The following is an 18,868-nucleotide window of genomic DNA, read 5'->3' on the forward strand; positions in this document are numbered from 1 at the left end:
AATAACACTGGAATGTGTTCCACTTAATCTATCAGCCAGTGCCAGCACTGTGGGCTACTGAGTCTCCCGGAGATTCAGGAACTGGAAACCCTGGCTTATTATGGGATTGTTGCCAAGAGCAGAAGTAACGAGTCACGTATGTGCAAGGCCAGTGCCTAGCATTTGGTGGAAGATCTATACATGTTAATGGTTACTAATGTTGTAAATATCAAGGGCAGCTTTGTGCTCTTGCATTTCAATGTGAGCTTGGTGGAGCAGCTGTCCCTAACCCCATTTTACAGATGGTGAAATTGAGGTATCAAGACATCCAGCAACAGAGTCTGAACAAGAATCCACATCTCTCAAGGCTGCACTCAGCATAATCTGACTCGCTGTGAACTACGGGCCGCACCCCCTATTTCTAGAAACAAGACACTGCTGTCATCTAGAAGGACAGCAGAGCAAGGAATTCAGCTCTTGTTGCCTTCTCTTCCCCTCCTGCTCCTGGGATTGGCAGCCACAGAAATCAAGTCTGCCCTCCCAGAAGACAGTTAATGCCTCTGGGGACAAGTAAGGTTCTTGCAAGAATGAATCGCAAAATTCTGGGTGCTCGTCATGTGGGTTAAAAAAATACTTGTCTTTTCACCAGAACCACGTGCAAATGCAGAGACCCCTGGACCACTTCTCAGCCTCCCGTACCCTAGGCCTCCGAGAGTGTGTCCAGCACTCACCACCACCCAGGTGTCCCCACGCCCGCAGCTAGAAGCAGTAGAGGAAGCTGAGTCTGAAGAGGGATAAGGGACCTGGTGGGCCGGCCGCCCTCTGTCTTATTTCCCCATCTCTCCTGATTCTGCCCTTCCGGTGATTTTCACATTTTCTCCTCCCTTTTACTTTCAGAAAAACCTCTGGGGAAGGCAGCTTTTATTCTGTGGCTTCATGTTATTCCCAGGGCTGGGAATGAAAGTGATTTCCTTTCACAGCCCCTGGCTTGAGTGCCTTTCACATCCCGGCTGTGTTGCAGGGTGATTTATCAACAGCAGGGTCCAGGGCTCCTTCCTCATCCTCCCCGCTCCCGCCATCACTTAGAACAAGACCGTGCCCATGACCACCTCCGAGGCCAGGTCATCCTCTCAAGTCGGCTCCGAGGCCAGGACTCGGTGGAACCACTGTGATGAGAGCCTGGAGAACAAACACAGCCTGAAGTCTCCAAGTGTCGGGGTTGGCTTTGAACCGAGACTGTGAAAGCACATTTTTCCAAACTTGTCGGGATCATGTTTCATTTCTAGACCTTTATTCTCTGAGGGACAATGAGAAAGAGACGCAGCTTAAGAAGTCTTGGGCTGAGAAATGAAGTTCCTTTTCTTTGTCGCTATTAAACCGAGCAGGGGAAAAATGAAGCCGAGGGCTTCGTGTTTCGCTGTCACAACAAAGCGCAGAGGCCAGACGGCAGCGGCTCATCGGGAAGGCTGCATGTCTCTGTCTGAGCTGAAGGCCGCGGTCTGTCTGCTGCCTCCCTGGGTTCCCGGCCCTCCGCTGGACTCCCTTTGGGTGTCGACCAGTCAGAAGCTGAAACGAGGCAGAGCAGTGAGCTGAACAGTTGGCCCCGGACCAATCCCCGGTCAGGGGGGGTTCTGTCTGTGCCCGGCCCTGGGGTACAGTGTGGGCACCGTGGGGTTACCATACCACCTCCTGGGGCCGAGAACACCTTCCCAGTGAGGCCAGAAATGTCCATTCAGACCTCGGCCTTGTTGCTTCATTTTTCATCTAACACTGTATCACTTTGTTGGCCACTTATCAAATCCTGACTCCTGCATAGCTCTCAAAAGAGCCCCAAGCCTCCAGACCTGCTGCACCATGACTGTCTACCCGAGGCCTGAGCATCACCGTGCACGGGGTTCAGAGCCACGGCTGCCACTGCTCATCACTACCCTCTCCCGGCCTCATTCGTCCTCATCTGAAAAGTAGGGAAATGTTGGAGCTGAAGCCCCAATACTTTGGCCACCTGAGGCAAAGAGCTGACTCATTGGAAAAGACCCTGATGCTGGGAAAGATTGAGGGCAGGAAGAGAAGGGGACGACAGAGGATGAGATGGTTGGATGGCATCACCAACTCAATGGCCATGAGTTTGAGCAAGCTCTGAGAGTTGGTGAAGGACAGGGAAGCCTGGGGTGCTGCAGTCCGTGGGGTCACAAAGAGTCAGCCACAACTGAGCAACTGAACAACAGCAATTAATACCCTCCTTCCAGAGTTGTCGTGTTAATTCAATCAGATGCCTTCTATAAAGTGAGTGCACCATGCCCCACACAGAGCACAAACTCAGGGATGCCAATTCTTACTTTGAAGTGTGGGAAGGAGCCCATGGAGGAGGTACTGGGAAAGAACCTGGGACTGTGAGCCTCAGAAAGGAGCGGGAGGGAGCGGGACTCGGAAGGAATGGAGGCCAGGAGGCTGGGTGGAGACACATCTCCTGTTCGCCCTGCAGTTTCATTTGGAAACGTCCGCATTGAAGATTTTAAAGTCATCCATCATTTCCATTTCTCTCTCTCTCTCTTTTTACACTCATCATTGTTCCAGAAACATTCAAGTTCAGAGGGGCTCCTGTATTTGATTTGAGGCTATAATAGTCTAGAAATCAGGAAATGCAGGCGGGGCTTCTGTCTCCAGCCTTTTATCCTCAGATGAATGAATGACTTCCTTCACCACTGGGGCTGTCAGTGTCTCCCTTCCTCCCCAATCTGGATCGGTGATTACCTCTGATTTTAGATTCTAAAAGCCATGGGCAGTTTTCAGCACAAAGCAATCAGACAGCAAGTTCCATTTGCTAATGGACCGATCATTAATGAATATAAGTGATGACACACACGTGGAAAAATGTGGAACCTGTCCCCAGGCTCGCTCAGGATAAGATGAGAATTTGGCAGATCTAGAACCATGTCACTGGGGCAACTCTGAGTGATGATTCATATGGAGTATTTAACTCCTGCAGAAGCCGGGGCTAACCTGATAAGGTCCATAAACCCCTCAAACTCAGCATTTGTATAAGATGTGGCTTGAGACCAGAGCTGGCTAAGTGACAATGTCATAAACTACAGGTTCATTTGAGCATTGTGGTACAGCCCACTCCACACTCCCCTCCCCCCCGCAACACACACACATGCAAAAATACTGACTCCTGCTCAGCAGTATTTTATGGTCTTTGGAAATAAATTATTCCAATATGGGGTGGGATTTTTGCTTTGCTTTTGCTAATTCTCTGCTAGTTTTATTATTCCACATAGCCTTTATCCCTTTCACTTTGAATTACAGAGTTGATTGCTGTATTGTTTTTCTTTGACATGTAAGCCCAAGCATGATTTTAACAAAAATTGAATTTTTCAAAAAGGGAAACATTCAGGATAAATGTTAAGGACAGTGTGTTTGAAAAAGCTGAGTTCAGTTTTGTTTGGGCATCATTGCAAATAAAGGAAAAAAGGAACTGATTACAGACAGAAATTGTAGTGTCTTTTTTTTTTTCCTACTAAGAAAGGGTAGCACGGCCTCCAGGTTGCCCATCAGCAACAGGAAAGGCTGAACCCTCCCCATCTAGCTTCTCCCTCTGCCTCAGCTTCTCCGGATGTAATGGGATCCTAGACCATACATTGTCTCCCACTCAACCCAGGGAAATGTTATGAGAACCTGCGAGAGGAAATCTCCACGAAACAGTACTGTGATCACAGAAGGTATTTGTTCTGTGTCTTTGTAACTATACTCAAAGTAGGGGTTACCCTGATAAAAGCTGAACAAGAAGGAGTTGCAGTTGTTTGTGTGTTTTTAAAAAGGGGGGGGGGGGAGGATACTGCAAAGAAAACTTGTCTCTTGCCCTGTTAGCAGTCAGGCTCTGTTTCCCAGGTGCTCCAGCATCGAGATGGCACCAAGATTTCTTTTGTAACTTATGACTTAACCTCTCACAGAAAATCTTGGAAGTAAACTCAACACTAGGAAATAACATTTACAGACCTCTTAGTCTCCCCTTTATGCAACACCTTCCTTCTAATTTCTCTTGTCAAAAAAAAAAAAAAGTACCACTTAGCTTTTCACTTCTGATTTCCTTTTCTTGTATACATAGCACAGTTTTCTCTCATCATACTTGGACATGTCTCATTTTCTCACTTGTGTCTTAACTGTGGTCCTCCTCCTCCTTTTCCATTTCTACTGCTATTTCCCGTGCCTATGAAACCTGTTTTCCCCTCTTCATTTCTCTCCTGGAGGAAAAGTTCCTTGATCATTAGTGAGATGTAAACAACAAACTAGGACTGTGTTGGAGAAAGAGCTGAGACTACCTATTGAAAGCTAAACAGGCCCAATTCAAATGATGCTGCCTGACAATTTCAAATGAGAATTGGTCAGCACAGCATTGCAAGACTCTCCTGGAATCTCTACACATATGTATTTGACATTTTACCCCAATCCAATTCCACAGTCTGGATGGTGGAAGAATTTCCTTGTTTACTTGAGATAAATTCTCACCCATCATCCTTTGTTCCCACGACACCATTGCTCATAGCCCTCGAGGACTGCCTCTGTTGCCACAGCTGAATGCTCATTATTCTGCACAGCTAGGAAATGCAGCGTCCTGATTAATTTCGTGTTCTGACTATTTGAGATTACAGTGTACATCTTCTATATACCAAACCTAAATGAACTAGGTGAGTCCTTGTGTTAGGGAAGCACACTGACTGAAACCGCCCACCCTGGCCAGGCACCATAGTAACCATTTGCATGAGTTGTTTTACGACAGGAGGTCCTGATAAGGAATCAGTTCAGTCGCTCAGTCGTGTCCGACTCTTTGGGACCCCATTAATTGCAGCACGCCAGGCCTCCCTGTCCATCACCAACTCCCGGAGTTGACTCAAACTCACGCCCATCGAGTCGGTCATGCCATCCAGCCATCTCATCCTCTGTCGTCCCCTCCTCCTCCTGCCCCCAATCCCTCCCAGCATCAGGGTCTTTTCCAATGAGTCAACTCTTCACATGAGGTGGCCAAAGTACTGATAAGGAATAGGGAACTAAATAAGCCTCCATCAACCAGAAGAGTTAGGGAAAGGTCAAAAGGAGACACCACCTGTCTGACTACCTCCCAGAATCCTTTTCTCTGGCATCCATCTTGGTTGAGCAAGGAAGGACTCTGAGTCAGAATGACTGGCTAAGGACAACCCGGAAACTAATTCCATCACCATAAAACTCGAGACTGCAAGCCATGTGACAGAGCTGTTCTCCTGGGTTCCCTTACCCTCCTGCTCTCCACCCGGGTGCCCTTTCCCAATAAAGTCTCTTGCTTTGTCAGCACATGTGTCTCCTCGGACAATTCATTTCTGAGTGTTAGACAAGCCCAGTTTGGGGCCCTGGAAGGGGTCCCCCTTCCTGCAGCACTTGAGAAACTCAGAGGCAACTTCAGGACTCATGGAATATCAAGGTCACCACAGAAGTGCTGCAGATCGGCAGAAGAACAAGATAATTGGGGTTTCCATTGGATATAAAGTAAATGTAGCTTTTGGTGTGTAGCATCACGGAGCAAAAATAAGTGCACCATTTTGAGCACATTATATATATATATATATACATATAAAATTTGAAATATTTTGAAATGTTTAAGTGTTCAAGGGAAAGAAATTCATGACCTGCCAATTTACAAAACAATCTCTGTGTGATGATCCCAGGACTGTAAGAAAAAGTATATATGTACACACATATACACATACCCTCATGCACTCAAGTCTGGGAAAATAGCCACCAGAATTTTAACAATAGTCTCTCTGGGTGATGGAATTAGAGAGGCTTTTGTTTTCTTCTTTTGTTTTAGCTACACTTTCTAGTTATAAAAGATAATAGTTAAAATAGTCCTTCTATAATGTATATGAATAAACAAATAACCTTAGTTGACCAAACTAACATGGCCTGATAAAGGCAACACAGAAACCCATTTCAATGTAGATTAAGAATGGATTAAATGAAAAGAGTGGTAGCAGAAGAAACCTTCCTGTTCAGAAAACGACCATCACATGAGCCGTGTTGTTAAATGTGGACTTGGCTGGGGAGGGCGGTGCGGAAGTGATAGCGAGGTGGAGTTTGGGGGACTGCCGCTGTCTTGGGGAGTATACACGGGTCATCTCCTGGTTGTTACAGGCAGGGCTCTGCGAGTCATAAAGGATATGATTATCTTGGGGTCACAAGAAGGGACTCTTACATTTGCAATGAAAACAATTCCTTGTCTGCATTTCTGCATATGTTTCTAACTTCCTAGACAGAATCAGATATGGGAAACCACATCTTGGTTTCAATACTGATTCTCCCCCACTGAGGCGAGGGGGTTTGACTTGAGCCTGAAGTCAGACGCCAGCGGGTCTCCCCAAGACCCTGTCCTGGTCCTTCCCAGCACAGGGATGCTTGCTGGCCTTCCTGTCCCACCGGTTCCTCCTCACCCTGGCTTTTACTCTCTAGGGTCTCCACATGTGCGGGACATGTCATCTCCTCCCCCTTGGTTCCATCAGGGTTAATGTTCCAAGAGACTGACCTGCTCTGAGGAAAAAGGCAAGCTGACCACACCATAGTGTTTGTAGGTGTGAACAGAGAAAGGAGCCACAGGTTCTGGGAATATTTGTGGAGGGAGACACCATCGGTGAGGGAATTTTTTCCCGTTCATAAAAAGTGCTTGATGGAGCTTCCACGTTTAGAGTAGGCGTTGCCATTCTAGGATCGCCCACCCCATTGCTTCCTACGTCTGTCCATGAGCAAAAGAGAGCATGGCCTGGAGGGACGACGTCCCCAGCTTCCGGAAGCCCCTGCATTCTCCAGGGGTCAGAACAAAGGCCCCATCCTTGCTCTGCCCTTGCCTGCCGTCACCGCGCCTCCCCTCTGTTGTCATTGTTGTGACAGTCGCTCAGTCGTGTCCGACTCTTTGCAACCCCATGGGCTGTAGCCCGCCAGGCTCCTCAGTCCATGGAGTTCTCCAGGCAAGAATATTGGAGTGGCTCGCCATTCCCTTCTCCAGGGGATCTTTCTACCCCAGGGATCCAACCTGGGTCTCTTGCATTGCAGGCAGATTCTTTGCCATCTGAGCGACCAGGGAAGCCCACACCTCCCCAAGAGGCCCTCAGGTCCTCAGTGTGACTCAGCCCTCCTGTACTTGCTGTTGGCCCTGTAACACCTTGAGCTGGGCCGTGGTCCTGACTTCCATGGGGCTCTGCTACACCCTCTGATCTAAAGCTCCCTGTGTATGGCAGACCAGTCCTCTTTTTTTAACCCCTGTAGCACCTCTTACAGTTTTGTGCCAAGACTCACCTATTTGTTAAGTGAAAGGATTCTCAACAATAGAGTCCCTAAGTGATGAAGAATTGGCATCCTTGACCTTTTTATTTTTTAGCACTTTACAGCTTTCAGATGATACACAGTGTCTCACATGTTCCTCAAAGTGACCTCAACCTCTTAAAGCAGGCATTCTATCACATCTGCTCTCCAGATGAGAAAAATGAAGCAAAAAGGGTGGCCCAAAGCCACCCAGCTAGTTACTGGGAGCAGACCTGGGAATTCTGATTAGGGGCTAATGCTCTTGCCACTATGACAATGGTTCTGGGGCCCGGCAGCTCATCCAACTGCCCTGGGGAGATGGTAGAGAAACCAGGGTGGGACACACCCCGCTCTGGACCTGCAGAGACACTCGGCGTGAGGCCCTGCCACCTACGTTGTCAACCACATGTGACTCCGATGCGCGCCCCCCCCAACAGCCTCCCCCCACCCCCAGCTCTGACACTGCACCTCATCTGTGACACCAAAGCTGACAAGCAGCAACTTTACAGGCTAGCCCCGACCTGGGAAGCCAGTTCATTTACACCTCCCAGGATTTTCCTTCTTTAGAACATTGCTGGGTTAACAGCTCAACTTCTAGAAAGCCTGAGGTTAAAAATTACCATGCCTGTTCATCAGTCCCCAGCAGAAGGGGTCAGAAGGTGACAGCCGTGCTTATGAAGGCCTCAGAAAAGCTGCTGAAAAGCTTTGGAGCCAAGAATAAGGGCCCAGGTTCGTCAGCCTGGCTACAAACCAGTTGGACCTCCCCTCGTGGAACAGGTCTAGGAAAGACCCTTGTGTTCTCAAGACTTTGTAAAGCCAGGGGCAAGGACCCTGGCAATTAAGTAGCCACAAACCCATCCAAGAACTTACCCACGGAGGGTGGGGGATTTGCGTATGGTAGAAAGTTCTTCCCTTTGGGAAGGAGTATGTTAAATGTGAGGGCAGACTCCCCAGAAGGCAGACTGCTAAGAGCTCAGTCAGGAGAGAGACCTTCAGCACTCAAGTCTCCAGGACAATTAGGAATTGGTGTAAGAAGTCCTCGGAGCTGACTTAACCTGCCCTGAACCCGGCGAGTGGACACCCTCAGCCCATGATTTATGGGGGAGCCTGGGCTCCCTGCCTGAGCGCCGTATGCAGGTCAGCCTGGAACCCATTATAATAATCGCCGGGAGAATCAGCTTGGAGACAAGTTGAAGCAAGCTGAAATTTGAAAAACACATTAACAGGGGTCTGAAGGGATGCCAGAAGAGCTTGCCAGCAGGGGCAGCTGGAAGGCCAATTTTTCAGTCAATACTGAAAGGTGGTTGCTTAAATCTCTGAGTCAAATACACAAGATTTTCTCTCCAGCTCAACACTCCCGTTTAATTGCTCTGGGGAGTCTCTCCACTGACGCATCTAACACCCAAATACTGAGCGGGAGGGAGAAAAAAAGCGTGTCATTGACGTGCAAATGAGGAAATGAGGTCCTGGGTGCAGCCTGGGTCCTGCTGAAGCGTCTCCTGCACTGACTGACCCGCACCCCCCAACCCCAGGGGGTCACCAAGGCCCCCATCCGTAGAGATGGCTGGGGGTGGGCGGGCGTCACCTCTCAGCTGCCCTCAGGACTCTGGGGGGGCAGCTCCTCACCCCTGCAGCTCCGGCGGGGCTGACCAGGCCCTGAGAGGGTCTTCAGGAGCCAGGGTTTTCACAGGGGAGAGAGGGGCAGGGGGCTCGGAGCCCAGAGGGAGGGAAATGTGAGCCCCCGGAGAGCGGTCCCACATTTGACAGCCAGGTGACAACCTGGTGAGGCTGACCACAGATGTGATCGGTGAGGAGAGCCTCGACTGTGGGGGGTCCTGAGTTTGGGGAGCAGAGGGGTCTCTGAGGAAGCGAGGCCCAACAGCCTGACCTTCAGAGGGAGTCCTGACAGATGGGTGGCTCCTGACAGGAGCCCTTCCCCGTGATGACGCTCACAGAGGAGACCGGGGCTGGAGCTGGGGGTGGGGGCAGCCCTCGCCCACCTCGGAGCTAAGCAGGATGTTATCAGGTATAGCGGGAACCCAGGAGAACTGCGACCTCCACCAGGATGAAAAGGCAGGCCCTGGGGGCAAGTGACACGAGACCCTCGAATTTTTTTTGTCTCCTGCCAACCCTCCGAGATGACTATGCTTTCGAACTGTGGTGCTAAAGAAGACTTTTGAGAATTCCTTGAACAGCAAAGAGATCAAACCAGTCCATCCTAAAGGAAATCAACCTGAATATTCATTGGAAGGACTGATACTGAAGCTCCAAAACTTTGGCCACCTGATGGGAAGAGCCGATTCGCTGGAAAAGACCCTGATGCTGGGAAAGATTGAAGGCAGGAGGAGAAGGGGATGACAGAGGATGAGACGGGTGGATGCCATCACCGACTCTGTGGACATGAATTTGAGCAAGCTCAAATAATGAAGGAGAGGGGAGCCTGGCATGCTGCAGGGGTTGCAAAAAATTGACTTAGCGACTGATCAACACCAACCACCATCAGAGACAAGAAAGAAGCCTGGTGAACTTGAACTCAGAGTGCCTGCAGAAGCTGTTCAAAGTACTTTCCATGGAATTCAGTAGGTCTGGGTTTAGGTGGCTCGAGGGAGGCCCACAGCCCCGAAGGCTTGGTCTTCATTTCTCCGAGCCTCTGGCTCACATGGCACCGTTTCCCATTCACCCACAGCATGGGGGCCAGTCCTTGTCCACACCTCCGCTAGTCACACCCAACAATCAGAAATCCATTCACATGGGGCCCAGAGGATCTGACAGAAACATGCCTGTCCTGAAGCCAAGAAGTCCAAGTGTAGCTGCCTACAGTTGGGGGCCTTGACTGTGTCTGTTCCTCCAGGAGGGCACCCATGGTCTGCACCAGACAGACAACCTGAGGGGCAAGTCCAGCTTCACCCACTCACTGGTTGTGGAACCTTCGATAAATCAGATAACCATTCTGAAATTCAAGCTTCCCACCTCTTAGGGGATTAGCCATGTGACTGACATATCATGTGACTTGTGTGGAGGGCACCACGTCCAGAGAAACCTCATTTTGTGGGTTCATGGGGACTAATAAGTTTTTCTGAGTATTAGAGCTTCTTTTGAAGGAGGGCAGCGAGGGCCCTTTCAGAAGGAGGGGGCCCCTACTTGGGACACGGGATGGGGAGGTGGTTGAGGTGGGGAGCATGGAGAAAACCTTACTCAAGACACGGAACACAACCGTCTGAAGCATCCCACCCAGAGGCCCCTCTCCGGCCCTTTCCCCTCCCCCGGGAGCCGGGCCTCTGGCCCAGCACAGTCTGGGGGTCTCTGCAGCCATCTGGGGTACTCACCATGGGCCGTGTCACCCTTGGGCAGGTGCCAGCTGTCCTCATACCTCATGACAGCCAGAGTCTTGCCATCCCGACTTCCCTGATCACTTGCTTCTGCAAAAAGGCATGAGGGGAAAGGCTGTGAGTACAGGTCGAGGTGGGGCCTTTCTTTGAGCCCCTGGGGACCCCCTCCCATGCACACACAGGACACGGAAGGTGCCCAGACCCCTCCCCCACTGCACACTGGAGACGCCTCCAGTCCAACCCTATCTGGCCATGTGGGGGGAACTCCCTCAGCCCCTGGAGGTCCAGGGGTCACATTCTTGAGTGCCCCCCCCAGACACTGGGGAGCAGTGTTCCTGAGGGATCTCAGTCTTCCTGTTTCTGGTGGGGAAGGAGGGGCAGACACCTCAGAGCCTGACAACCAAGGCTCAGAGTCAGAAATCCTAGGCTGATGGGGGAAAGGTGAGGGAGATACAGAGAAGCATGAAAATCATAAGAGGTGGAGATCCCCCTGCTTCTGGGTTCCGCACACAGGGCTGTGTTTCTCTGCACAGAGATTCCTAACCAGGGGCTCGGCTGGGGGTTGGCATTCACCTAAAGTAAGGGATGACTTTCCTCTATTACAAGCCATGTCCTGCTAAGTCACTTCAGTCGTGTCCAACTCTGTGTGATCCCATAGACGGCAGCCCACCAGGCTCCCCCGTCCCTGGGATTCTCCAGGCAAGAACACTGGAGTGGGTTCCCATTTCCTTCTCCAATGTGTGAAAGTGAAAAGTGAAAGTGAAGTCGCTCAGTCGTGTCCAACTCTTAGCAACCCCATGGACTGCAGCCCACCAGGCTCCTCCATCCATGGGATTTTCCAGGCAAGAGTACTGGAGTGGGGAGCCATTGCCTTCTCCAACAAGCCACGTCCAGGGACAACCAAGCCATGTCCAGGGACCACCTAAGCCCAAAGAGTGCCTTTTCCTGTTTTACACCCACACACTGTTTGGGGTCTGAAAGGGGCTCTCCCCTCCCCTCTTTTCACAGCCTCTCTTCCTCCTCTTTCTTAGGGTCCATCATGAGATCTGCAACCAAGAGACCCTTACTCATTTCTGTTATGTTTCCAGCTCAGAACTGAAAGTGGGTTGGATTCTACTGGCCCAGGCCAGGTACTAGAATCCTGTTTCTCAGGTTTCCAGCTCAAGCACCCCCACAGGAAGAAAATGGGAAGAAGTGGTCCGGGGTTTGAGCCAGGTACACCTACTCTACTCATCCTGTACAGCCCCCCATCCTGCGGGGAGGACGTGCTGGTGAGAAGGACAGGTGATGTAGGTGGGTGAGGCACCCAGAGCCTAGAAATTCAGAAACTCTAATGAGGGTACCTCCTGGTCTTTATTAGCCAAAACTCTCTCTCCTTTTTCATTTAGCTCTCTCTCTCTCTCAAGTGTCTCCAGCAATAAAATTAGCCCAAATCAATCACATCTCCCAGGCTGAGCTGGTATTAGAATGATACTGCCACCAAAGCCATTGAAAAATTTCTCAAATTCCCATCTCTCCATTGGTATAACCCTGCTTTTAAAAATAGGAACCGTAATTCATGCGTCCCCAAGTGACCTCCCGCATAAATGAGCTACATAAATGGGGAACCTGTGGATTTAGAGATTTTTCTCTGTAGGCCCCAGGAGCAACTAAAGATTAGTTCCAATCAGAATGAATGCATTCCCTTCACCAGTTTGCTTCAGAGGTTCAGGAAGCTTTGCCTAGTGGATTAGTTTTAACCTAAACTCACCCTCTTGCCATTCCTGGGACCAGGTGAGTCACAGATTTTATCTTTCTTCCCAGTTTTGGAAGCCAGCAGACAATGGGGAAGGTGGAACCTTCCAGTGTGTGAAGAGAAAGCCTGTCTGGAGCCTCCCTGGAGACTGAGGAGCAGAGGGAGGCTCTGAAATCCTCCCCCAGCTGCAGGAGAGGCTGAGGGGGAAAGCCCCTTTCTTAGACAGGGAAGAGCCTTGAAAGTGAATGCATGAGGGACCCTTTAGGCTGGGTGCGTCAGCCCAGCTTGAGAAACACCTTAACATCCAGGATGTAAGAGAGGATTCAGGCACACTGGTCACATGACTCGTCAGAGGCTGTGACTGAGTAAGAAGGTCATAGCCTGGGGGTGGGCAGGACGGTACCCAGGCTGGCCCTCAAATACGTTTGTTGCTGTTGTTCAGTTGCTAAGTCGTGTGACTCTTTGTGACCCCATAGACTGTAGCCCGCCAGGCTCCTCTGTCCACGGGATTCACCAGGCAAGAACACTGAAGTGGACTGCCATTTCCTTCTTCAGGGGATCCTTCTGACCCAGGGATCAAACCTGCATCTCCTGCAGGAGAGTTCTTTACCACTGAGCCACCAGGAAGCCCACTAAACAGAGCCGAAGTTGTTAGTGGAAAAAACATCCAGTAGGAGTATTGATGAGGCTTCTCTTTCTTGCTCACCCGCAGAATCAAGCCAAGCCTGAGGTTTGCCCATGATCTCATCCTCTGAGGCCTTCAGGTTTCGGATCAGAAAGTATGTGGTCATCTTCCCTTTCCCTTTCACTTCGATTTCACCCCGCTCGGTTATTTCAAACCCTTGATTCTTCAGGGCTCTGCACAGAGAAGAGAAAAAAATAAAAATGCCCCGGGTCACAGAGCTGTGACTCAAGATTGGGCTGCATTGGGCAGGGTGATGTGCAAGGAGAAGCCTGAGACCCAAGAAGAAGTGAACCGGGAGGGGCCCGTGCAAAGGGACAGGGCTGCAGGGTGACTAGGAAACTGCACGTGTTTATGCATTTACTGGCCGCAGAGAGATGCTGAGACACACCACAGACCAGTGTAGATTGACATCGCGTCCAACTCACGGTCAGCTGCCTCGGCCAGGGCTCATCACTCATCAGTCTTCCCGTGTCCTTGGATTTGGCTGGTTTCGTGGAGATTTCAGACCTTCACCAGGCTCCTCACATCCCCTCATTAGGCACCTGAGCTCCTCGCCCACATGCTGCTGAAGGTGCACCCTACTGAGTGACTTGTTGTTTAGTTGCTCAGTCAGGTCTGACTCTTTGTGACTCTATGGACTGTAGCCCACCAGGCTCCTCTGTCCATGGGGATTCTCCAGGCAAGAATATAGGAGTGGGTTGCCGCGCCCTCCTCCAGGGGATCTTCCCAACCCAGGGATCAAACCTGTGTCTCCTGCATTGCAGGCAGATTCTTTACCACTGAACCAACAGCGAAGCCCACTTTGTGACCTGATCCATCCACAAACTGGAACCTTTAGAGCTGAGACCCTGCACTTTCTCATCCCATTGACATTGACCTGCCCTTTCCCCCAACTTCAGAGGTTGAAGTATCTTGTTGAAGGGCACCCACCCAAGATTCATTCCCACCTGCTCAAGGCCCAGCCCCGGGACCACCTCTTCTTTGATCTTCAGCTTCCTCTCCATTTGCCTCCTCCCCTAAGCCTAACCAGCTTGCTAAGGTCTCTTCTACCCTAAATAGAAGTAAAAATCTTCTTACTTGTTCGTCTTATGCTTTAATGCCATACGAATGCTCGTTTCTTTTATCCTTCAACCCACAATCCAGTGTCTATTCATTCCCCTGCCCGCTATTGACCACAGTTACTTCTGACAATGTTCCCAAACCTCTGACTATTTTTTCACTCCTTGCCATGGAATCCATCAGAGAGCTACCAGGGAAGCCCAATTATAGTTGATATTTTTGTTCCATTCTTCCTCCATAAGAAGAGCCAGAAGGGTGCTTCTCTTCCTGAATTCTCTGCTTCTCCTGCCTTTTCCATGACTGCTTCCTCCATCTGCCAGTGAAATGTTAGTTCTTCCCACTGTCCTTCCTCACATGGCATCCCTCTGCAGGTGATCTCACCAACTCTCATGGTTTAATTACCACCTCTGTGTTATTACTCCAAGTCGGGTTCCCCAACCAACAGCCCGATTCCAAATCTCACCCAGCGAGTTAATGCCACCTCTCTCTAGATGCTTCCTAGTTCCTTTTATTCAGTGCTTCCAAACCTGAGCTCATTGTCTGCCTCCTGGACTGGAATCCCTCTCCTTGTCGCATCTCAGATGATGAGATTCAGGCCCTAGTTGCCCAGGATGGAGACCTGGGAGACAGTCAAGGCTCCTCCCTCTTTCTCAGCCCCCATTTCTAGCAATTACCAAATTTAATTGATTTTATCCTCAGATTCCTACCAATGAATGTTCTGGTTCAAACCAAACTCCTAACAAGTCTTGTCTTTCCCTTCTCCTGATGCTCAAATCTGCCCTTACATGGCCTTGAGTGGTCAGTGCCAAGCAGGACCCTGACCTTGCCATTGTGTCCAAGCTCACACTCCTTAGGTGCTCACACTCTTCACCTTCGGTGTGAGCCCTGCCCCTCAAGGAGGCACACAGAGCTCTCCCCACTTTCTGCCTCACAGCTTCCACCCCAGCAAAGCTAAATCATTTATAGTTCTCTGTCCTTATTCTACATCTGTGTTTGTACTGCTGAATATTCACTCCAATATCCCAGTTTAGGCTAAACTCTGCTCTGGAACTCCTTGTTGAAGACCCAGCTTGGGAAACTCCCTCCTCCACAACACACACAGTAACTCCCACATGGGAATGGGGATTATTCTCATTGGGAATGCATGGGGATGGACAGTTAAAGCCGACCCCCCAGGTTCTATCCAGGCCATTTCCTTCCTAGCCAACTTGTGACCCGAAGCGAGTAAGTTACCTCTTTGGGCCTGATTTTTTTTTTTTTTTTCTCATCTGTAGATGAGAACAACAATAGTAGATCTTCATAGGGTTGTTCCAACAGTAAATGGACTAACATCTGTTGACGAGGGCTTCCCTTGTAGTTCAACCGGTAAAGAATTTGTCTGCCGTGCAGGAGCCCTGGCTTCGATCCCTGGGTCGGGAAGATCCCTGAAGAAGGAAATGGCAACCCACTCCAGTATCCTTGCCTGGAAAATCTCATGGATACAGGAGCCTCATGGGCTGCAGTCCATGGGGTCACAAAGAGTCAGGTACGACTGAGCGACTAACACTTACTTATGTTGACGAACTTGGAGAATGTGGCCTCTAACAAGTTCTCAGCAAACTGTAAGTATTGTTTCATGTATATCGTGACCACTGCACTTCTCACACTTTAAAAAAATAATTATCTGTGAATCTTTCTTTCTTCCTGCACTACACCAGGGGTCAGCAAACTTTTTTTCTTCATAAGAGACCAGATAGGAAATATTTTAAGCTTTAGGGACCACAGTCTCTGTCTCAACGACTCAGCGCTGCTGTGGTAGCATGATGCAGCCATGGATAAGATGCTCGTAAAGATCCCAGCTGGGTTTCAATAAAACTTTATTTACAAAAACAAGCAATGGCTGAGATAACAGCCCATGACTATAATTTGTCAGTTCCTGAACTGGACCACATGTTCTTTGAGAGGAAAAATGATCTCATGGTAGAGGCTCAACAATATTAATTGTCTGCCACAAGGTCCTCTGTAAGCGTGGCTGGAAGTATACTGCCCTCATCTGATGGCTGAGAGGCACTCTGTACCTTCTGGGAGGAGGAGGGGCAAAGAGAGGCATGAATAAGTGGTCACCTGTAGGTCGTGGGGCTGAGATGCACTTTGTTGGGAAGCCCATGACTTTCCATCCGAGAGGCTGTGTTCACAGTGTCTCCAAACGAGCAGTACCGCGGCATCTTGTCCCCCACGACACCTGCCAAGACTGGTCCCATGTGGATGCCCACTCTGATCTGCACAGAGAGAACCTGACTGAAAAGGGACCATCAGATACTCTTATTTTTACTCTTAAGTTGAGGCATAATTTACGTAAAATAAAAAAGACTTCAAGGTATTTAGCTCCACCAGTTTGGCAAATACCCCTGAGCCACCAATCAAAATCAAACACAGACTGTCTTCATCACCTTGCAAAATTATCTCGTCCCCTTTCCAGTTAAGTTCCATCTCTCCCTGCAGAGGTCACCACTTTCTTATTTCCTCTCCCCAAGAGGAATTTTCCTGTTCTCCAACTTCACATACATGGCGTCATGTACCATGTTCTGTTTTGTATCAGACTTCATTTCTCAAAATCCATGTTTCTGAGATTCACCCATAGTATATGTATCAGCAGTTCATTCTTTTACTTCTAAATACTATTCTGTTGTAAGAATTACATCACAATGTATTAGTCCAGTCTTCTCTTCATGAACATTTAGGTTATTTCCCATTTGGAGCTGTTATGAACATTCTCATACAGATCTTTTTGTGGACATACATTTTTCATTTTTCTTAGGAAAATATCTAGAAATGGAACTCTGGAATCACAAGGTAGAGGTATACATGAAGGACAAATATTTTTCCCATTCTGTGACTTTATATATACATTCTTCCTTAATAAGCAGACATTTAAAGTTTTGATGAATGTATTAGTCTGCTAGGGCCAACAAAATGCCACAACTGAATGATTTAAACAACAGAAATTTATTTTCTTATAGCTCAGAAGTCTGGAAATCCAAGACCAAGGTGTCGGCAAGTTTGATCCTGAGGTCCCTCTCCTTGGCTTGCAGATGGCTGCCTTTTTGCTGTGTTCTCACACTGTCTCTCCCCTGTGTATACACATCCTTGGTATCTCTTCCTGTCTCCAAATTTCTCTTCTTATTAAGGACACCAGTCAGATTGGAGTAGAACTCACCATAACAGCCTGATTTTGACTTGTTCACCTCTCTAAAGGCCCTGTCTGCCAATACAGTCCAATTCAGTCACCTTCATGAGGTAGCAGGGATTAAAGCATCAGCAAGTGAGTTTCATATGTACCTTGGAGCAATGTGTCATGGGTTCTCTTTCCCTAACAGTACCCTTCCATGGGCCAGCAACTTGTGTTTGGGGAAGGCCCCATATACTTCTGGAACTGGAGATCTCTCTCAGGTCTCCTCCCCTATCCATAACCTTTGACTGAATGAACCTATGCATTTGTGAAGATCTGTGGGGAAAATGTTGGTAAATGGGTAGAGACTCTGTGGCTAGAACTTATCAAAGTCAAGCTCTTTGGGATTCTAACCCGTCATTCCAGCTCCAAGATGGCCATGAAAATGTCACTCAACTTTAGGCAGGTTTCATCTTGCCTCCCCTTTGGTGGCTTATTTCTGCTGCTGTCTCCTAGGGAAGAACCATCATGGGTGTCCTCTTGAAAGGTCTTGCCACTTTCTGGAATTTGGTTCATCTCTATTTCTTTGCTATGTGATTTTTTTTTTTTTTTACAAAAAAACTACCCCAGTGGTTCAGCAGTAAAGAATCTGCCCTCAATGCAGGAAACACAAGAGACTTGGGTTCATTCCCTGGGTCGGGAAGATCCCCTGGAGGAGGGCATGGCAACCCACTCTAGTATTCTTGTCTGGAGAATCCCATGAACAGAAGAGCCTGGTGGGCCATAGTCCGTGAGGTCACAAAGAGTCGGACACAACTGAGCATGCATGTGGAAACAGAATTCTCTTGCAGCTGTCTACATCCCAATCAGGTTTACTTGTCTTTTCATCTTTCCATGCCAGATTTTCTTTTCCTTAAAATAAGATTTTAAACTCTTTTCTCTGAATCCTTTAAAGCACCTTACTTTCATGCAAGAGTGACCTCAGCAAATGTGGATTATAGGCTTTACAAGTGACAGAATGAAAGATCTCAATGAGTATTAATTTTAAAACTGTAGAAGTAGCAGCACAATTCTCTTAAGGGAGAGGGTGTCTCCAGCCCTTTCCTCTACTTCCTTAAATAAACTCACATGATATGCAGTTTCTGGTGGATATTTAATGAGGCTCATATGTCACTATTCTTTTTTTGTTTTTCTTTTTACTATTTATTTATTTGGCTGTGCCAGGTCTTAGCTGCACATACGGGATCTTTAGTTGCTGCATGTGAGATCTCGTTCCCTAACCAGGGATTGAACCCGGGCCCCCTGCATTGGGAGCATGAAGTCTTAGCCACTGGACCACCAGGGAAGTCCCTATTCCCTATTTCTATCCTTAGAATTGATAACATCTTTTCTTCTTTTTTATCCCCCCTTGGAATGTTCACTATGCAAGTTTCCAGGAATTCATTGTTCATTTTCAATCATATTGATGTAGCACTATTACCATCTCTGTTGCCATGCCTCTTTCACAAACAGACAGACACTCTATTTACACAACAGTGTATTTTCCATATTCTTCAGTGGATTTCATTGGGGGTTTTTAGGTGGCGCTAATGGTAAAGAACCTGCCTGCC

General features: G+C 48.7%; 1 protein-coding gene across 4 annotated transcripts in view; it reads right to left on the reverse strand.

Annotated features, from left to right (window-relative positions):
- Positions 1–295: 295 nt before the first annotated feature.
- Positions 296–18,868, reverse strand: part of LOC122447224 (guanylate cyclase soluble subunit beta-2-like) — a 35,613-nt gene continuing 17,040 nt past the window's right edge. For all 4 annotated transcript variants that reach the window (XM_043477747.1, XM_043477745.1, XM_043477746.1 and 1 more), the window contains 4 exons: positions 16,214–16,368; positions 13,073–13,224; positions 10,629–10,721; positions 296–1,545 (listed from right to left, as the gene is read on the reverse strand). In XM_043477747.1, coding sequence (XP_043333682.1) covers positions 1,400–1,545; positions 10,629–10,721; positions 13,073–13,224; positions 16,214–16,368 — 546 coding nt within the window. In that variant the 3' untranslated portion in view covers positions 296–1,399. The remainder of the gene's footprint in view (positions 1,546–10,628; positions 10,722–13,072; positions 13,225–16,213; positions 16,369–18,868) is intronic.

The sequence above is a fragment of the Cervus canadensis genome, chromosome 9, assembly GCF_019320065.1.
Source record: "Cervus canadensis isolate Bull #8, Minnesota chromosome 9, ASM1932006v1, whole genome shotgun sequence".
NCBI lineage: Eukaryota > Metazoa > Chordata > Mammalia > Artiodactyla > Cervidae > Cervus > Cervus canadensis.